Raw genomic sequence first — 6508 nt, forward strand, 5'->3', positions numbered from 1 at the left:
CAGGCAATAAGATTCCACTGATACAGCGACATCCACACCCACTCTGCACCAACATTTATCAGTTTCACCATCCTGTTTTTCTACTACTAATGACAAGTTAACAACCCTTGTCTCCTTTCCCAATATCCACAGCATCCCCTCAACGCTTTTCTCAAATTCTTAGAATCACACATCCATTCATGGAAACAAAATTAACCTGCGTTCACCTCGGGTATTCAAAACGTGGCTTTTGTTTGAATCACTTAAAATTAAAAACTCTCCCAAACAAGCCGCGCCTCTGCGCGTGTGTCCCGGAAACAGAGTAACTATAATAACTGCCGACCAGAACCATAGTTTATGGAAAAACAGGGGAATTAAATGATTCATCACGTAAAAGCAAACACCAAAAAAAAAAAAAGGACAAAAAGAGAAATTGGGAAAAAGACAAATGTAAATTTTTTATTAATAGAGATACAAAAATCTCAAGGTAGTAGTAGCTAGCTAACTAAACTAGCTTTACGAAGTAGCCACCAAACGTGGCTCACTCCAATTTAAAAATTCATAGTTCTCGTGGTCACCACCTTCGTTGCAACTTCTCAGCCTCTCGTACTTTTCCATGATAATAACATCACTCTCCACATACCCACATGCAACACATTCCTCCTCCCCCCCTTCTTCTTCTTCTTCCCCTGTTTCGTTCTCTGTTTCCTCGTGTTCTTCTTTGGTATCTTTTACTTGTCCACTTATTTCGTTTTCGAGTTCTTTTTCATTGGCAAATGGCTCGTTTTCTTCAACGTCATCTTCTGCTGCTTCCGTGTCAAAACTTGGAGTGTGGTTTGTCAAAAAGCAGAGGCGAAGGCGGCCATGGCTTCTTTCAGCATGAAAGCACGAGGGACTAGGTGGGACCTTGGTGACCTCGATTACTAGCCGTCCATCTTCGCGGTGGGGTCTCACACGAAGAGAGTCAGATCCCCTTATCGTTGTCAAAGGGGGTGGAAAATTCTGGGTTTTCGCTTTCTTCGCTGTCGAAAGTTGACGAGGTTGCCTTTGTTGGGCTTGTTCCCTTGTCCCCGAATTCCCGTTCAATGAAGAAAGCATGTCAATGCTGTTTTCATCGCTGTCACTGCCACTGTCGCTGCCACTTTCGTTTCCGAGGTTTTCGGTGCAGAGTTGGAGGCTCTTTGGGCTGAGGCTCAGCGAGGAGCGTTTCTGCTGAGGGTGCACGTAGGTGGTTTGGTTCTGTGATGGTTCTTTTGTGATGTTGGAGAGAGCTTCGAGGAAGCTCCAAGAGTTGGGGTTTGAGGGTGTGGACTTGTTGTTTTCTTCGTTGTGGGGTTTGATGGTTGAATTTGAATCCCAGAAGGAGGGTTTGAAGGCTAAATCGATGAGTTGAGGGAGGGGTGGTTTTGAGGAAGGGAGCCTCAGTTTGAGAGCTATTGACTCGGCGTGTTGGGACTCGAGGTGTGACTGCAATCCGTGGTGCACAATTGCAGCCATGTGGTGGCTTGTTGAGATGTTCAAAGGTGGAAAAAGAAGAAAGAAGTGAAAAACAGGGGAAACAGAGTGTTCTGTTTTGTGAGGAGTGAAAAAAAGAAGCACAGGTAAGTGAGTACGGCGTTTTAGAGTATTGCAAGCAAGTAATTGAGAGGGAGGAACAAAGAGAGTGAGAGAATGGAAGACTTGGTTGGCATTGGCATGGGAAGAAGAGAGGGAGGGTGGGAATGAATTTGTAGTCCCCAAAAGTGTCCTAGGGAAGTAGGGAAGGGAGGGCCATTTGACCCACTTGAAATATACAATTCTTATTTCACCACAATACACACAAAAAAAGAAGTGAATGAGAAAAAAGAAGATTTCTCACTTTTGGTAGTACAGTATTTTTGTTTCTGACGTGATGTTACACAATAGAATAATATTTTATGGAAATCTATACGTTAATAAAAAAAAGTCAACAAAAATTATTCAGTTATTAAAAATTGAATCCGCAATTCATCAAACTGAGTTTGATTAGGACTTTATTGATAAATAATGTATAAATATTTTTGTAAATATTTTTTACCTTAAATTTGTCACAAGAGATGAGAAAAATAGAATAGATAGAAGTATAAAGATGATAATTTTTTTTGTGAATCAGAGATGATAAGTAATATGAAACAATCTAAAATAAAAATTATAAAAATAAATGAGATGTTAAATAAGTGTTTATAATTTATATGATTGAGTATCTATGTCTACCTATCATTGTTATCTAGTATAATAATAACTTTTTTATATAGAATTTTTCTTGCTCACAATCTTAAATTTGCAAAAGTTTGGGCTTTTAGGATGCCCTTATGTGGAAATAAAAAAAAAAAAATCGGAGAGAAGGATGGTTTTATTTGACTGCAAAATAACCAGCTTTTTTACTTTTCCTCTCCAAAAGAAAGTCACAAAAGGCCAGAACACACATGGATTCTCATATTTGTGCTTGATAGCGATATCTTTTGTGTTTATAGTCAGGATCTTGTGAAGTTATTTTTGAAGGCCATCCATTGAATTTTGTCTAGGGTTTTAATACCATGTAGGGCCAACATTAGGTTGATTGTTAATTTATTCAGAGAAAGTTAAAAAGGAGGAGTGAAACATCAGCACGCAGCCTTTGAAAAAAATGGTAACTGCTTAATTATTTCCCCTCTTTATGCAAAATGATGATCAAAATCTTATGGGGCAAATGAAAAAATCAATGTTTTACCGATTTACCGTCAGGAATTTATGATTGATTCAAATGGGGTGTTTGGTACATGTTTGAGGACTTCCTGCTACAATGATTGTGCTTTGGGAAAATCTGGAGCCACAAAAACAGGATCCCAGGGCCTTATTTTTTTGCCTAGGGTTCGAAATTTTGGGATAGACCCAACAGTCAGTCCTACGCGGCAGGAGGACATGTTCTGTCGATCATGGTGAAACAAATTCAAATTCCTTCATCATGGCACGCCTCAACATGCTTAGGATACAAGTTTTAGTGGCATTCACATCAGTTTTTTTTGTTATAAAAAAAAATTCTTGTTTCTGACCAATATTAATATAGTGATATTATTTTGAAATGCATGTATTTAGAAGAGATGTAATTTTCATTTTTTTTAAAAAGTCAAACTTTAAATTAAGGGCTTCTAATTGTCAATCATCAAAATATAATAATTAGTTGTTTGTCACATATGAAGTGTATATTCCTAAAATTAAATTCAAAACTAGTCCAGGTTTCGTCTTTGAAAAAAGTTTATGCAGTAGTTTTATTTTCTTGATACAGCTGAAAATGTAATTTTGTGAGTGATTGGTTTGCTATTTACAAGGCACCAAATGCCAGTTTAGGCATTTCAAAATTCAAAACGGAGAAGTGATCAGTATCATGATGGATTGGGAAAAAAATGAGGTTATGTTGAATCCAATATTTTTTCACACACACCCTATGTAACAGCGATTAAAGAAATAGGGGAGAAAAGAACGAGTTAATATTTTAAGAGATTGAGTTCTTTATTAAATATATATGTGTTAAATTTGGGTGGTATGATGAAAATGAGGTGCAGCGTGAACATTTCTCAGGAGCTCTCTCATATATCTTACATAAAATAATTGTTATTTATTTACTGATAAAAAAAATGTTTAAGTGACTGCTTTTGTTGGTATGACTTTTATCTTACGAAAATTAATCCATTAATGTAAACATTGTGATTTTACACTAACAAACAGTATATGATGAAAAAAAAATTAATACTTCATGATCTATTACTACTTGTAGTATAAATTCATAATATATAAATCTGCATTACACACACAGAAAAAGACTAATTAGAGGATTTAGATTATACTATTCCCACCCACGCTCTTAACTCAAGGCTAGTTTGTTTTCAAAACTTTAAAAATGGTTTTAAAATGAATACTTTTAAAAAAGAAAAGGTGATTTTTTTAAGAAGAAAAGACTTACCCCTCAAAAAAACAAAAAAAAAATATTTTTTATAAAAATAGTTTAGATAAACACATAAAAAAACAAAAAAAAAACTGATTATTTTATCAAAAAACTATTTTTATATAAGCTTGAAATAAATGGATCTTTAATCTTGTGTGCACAAGCCAACAAACGCATACAAAATACAAAATTGATTATTTTATTAAAAAATATTATTTATATGAGCTCAAAATAAACGGGTCCTTAGTCTTGTGTGCACACGCAGGCCGGGTCAACCCTGGGTGTTGATTTGTGACTGCCCAAGGCTTATGCCAAAGAGGACCCAAAAAATATCCAAACAACTATAGTACGAGGAGAAAAAAATCAATTTCTTTTAGCAACAATTCGTCTTATTAGCTTTTCTAAACTTCTTTTATTCCTAAAATTTAACTTCTTCTAGCATTAAAGGTAACAAAATTTCGATTTCTATGAAAACAATCAAATGCTTATTTACGTGTAATATTTTATATTTGTATTTATCAGTAAAGAAAATATTTTGTGTAATAAAATTTATTATTTTTAATGAAATTGTGTATCTTTTCTTTTTAATACTTCTACACAAAAGTTTCTTGACTATTGTCTTGTTATGAGCGTATAAAATGTTAAGATTAACCTTGGACACACGTCCACATCATTGTTGGAGGTAATTAATTTTCGTCGAGAAACTATTGAATCATTTTTAGTGAAAATTTTTTAAAATATGTTTTTTTTTTCACTCATAAAACTTGAATTTAAAACTTTACTTAAGTCGATCGAATCACTTAAACCAATAACTTATTAATATTTAAATATGATGCTTTTATTTTAAAAATTAAAAAGCAAGTCAAATTAAGAATCTATACATTGAATAAATAATAACTATATAGGCCAAACTATATTGCTTTATATTTAAATTGCAAAAACTCATTGGCATTCCAAGCTTTACCTATTTTGTAGGCTTTTGTGGATAAATAAAAATAATGTATTCCTGACAAATTCTTTTTGCATTCCTTTTATTATTTTAATTTAGCTGAAATCGTGCATTCCTTAGTTGTATATAAGTTTTAACTACGTGTGTTTGATACCAAATGCCATCTTTTTATGGTAACATGCAAACCCACCAGTTTCATTCATAAAGAAAGCCAAGTAGTCAAGTACTGACTCAAAATGGAAAGTATTAAAAAACTTAAAATGGGCATTCTGGGAAGGATGCAAAGGTAAGAGCTGTCAGGGACTTTAGAATTATAGCTCAATTTCTTCAATTTTTGTTTAGATTATCTTCATGTCCTATTATGGTTGTCAGTTTTTGACGCAGATCTTCCCCGTGACACAATCACCCTTTCAATTTCTGTCGTCTATTCTTTCTGGACTGGCAACAACGATACAAAGCTGCCTCTTTTTATTTTTCGGGATTTTTTAATATTTGAAACCAAAATCAACTCAAGATCGAGTCTCTGTCTCTCAGCTCTTTCTCTGTATTTCTATCTACTTATCTAACAGATTAACTTATACTGTTATAGGTTACATTTCCTATAATATCATTGGACAATTTAATTTATACAAAAAATTATAGTTAGATTATCTTTTTTATAAATATACAAAATCTTACTATTATATATATATATATATATATATATATATATATATATATATATATATATATATATGTGTGTGTGTGTGTTAGACTTGCTGATGATTACTTATGAAAAAATTATTGACATAAAATATATTATTCAGAAACTAAAGTGTAAGAAGAATGTAACTAAAAGTATCTATGTAGTTGAATTTATACAAAAAAATACTTAGTTTTTCCTTTCCTTTCGGCTAAGATTTTTTTGTCAACGTCAAACGAAACTATTTTTTGTCAAAGTCAATTATGATTTTTTTAGTCAACATTAATCGAAAAACATCATCAACCAACATCGGGCAAAATATTTCCCTAATTGATGTCAATCAAAAAATCCTTGTTGATGTCAACAAAAAAATATCCCTAGCTAATGTTGAACAAAAGAAATAGTCATAACTGATATTGGCCAACAAATCCTAGGTGATACAAAAAATAAAAAAAATAGTTTCAACTAACGTCAGCAAAAAAACTTAGCCAATATCGACCAAAAAATAATCTCAACTAATGTTGACAAACAAATATCAATGACCAACATCGACAAGAAAAAAAAACCTTGCTGATGTTAACTACAAAAATCCTAACCAATGTCGGCTAAAAAATAGTCATAGTCGATGTCAATCGAAAAATCTCACCAACCGACATTGACTAAAAACCCTAACATACCTCAACCAAAAAATAATCCTACCTAAAATCGACCAAAAACATCATTGACTGGCGTCAAATAAAAATGCACTAACCGACATTAGACAAAAAATAATCCTAGTTGACGTCGATCTAAAAATGTTTGGGTCGATGTCAATTGAAATTGTCTTGGTTGAAGTAGGACGAAAATACCTTAATCAAAATCGATCAAAAATAATCTTGATCAAAATCTGTTAAAAATAACTCTTAAATGAACAAGTGTTAAGTTTTCACTTTTTAGCATTTAATTACTAAAATTTATA

The 6508-nt window shown here is 32.8% G+C and overlaps 1 protein-coding gene across 1 annotated transcript; it reads right to left on the bottom strand.

Moving 5' to 3' along the window:
* Positions 1 to 412: 412 nt before the first annotated feature.
* On the bottom strand, positions 413 to 1730 carry LOC100796384 (protein FANTASTIC FOUR 3). The gene has a single exon (XM_006605978.4). The coding sequence runs from the start codon at positions 1474 to 1476 to the stop codon at positions 496 to 498; it is 981 nt and encodes a 326-aa protein (XP_006606041.1). The 5' UTR covers positions 1477 to 1730; the 3' UTR covers positions 413 to 495.
* Between the last annotated feature and the right edge of the window lie 4778 nt (positions 1731 to 6508).

This window comes from Glycine max, chromosome 20 (genome assembly GCF_000004515.6).
Source record: "Glycine max cultivar Williams 82 chromosome 20, Glycine_max_v4.0, whole genome shotgun sequence".
NCBI classification, from domain to species: Eukaryota; Viridiplantae; Streptophyta; class Magnoliopsida; order Fabales; family Fabaceae; genus Glycine; species Glycine max.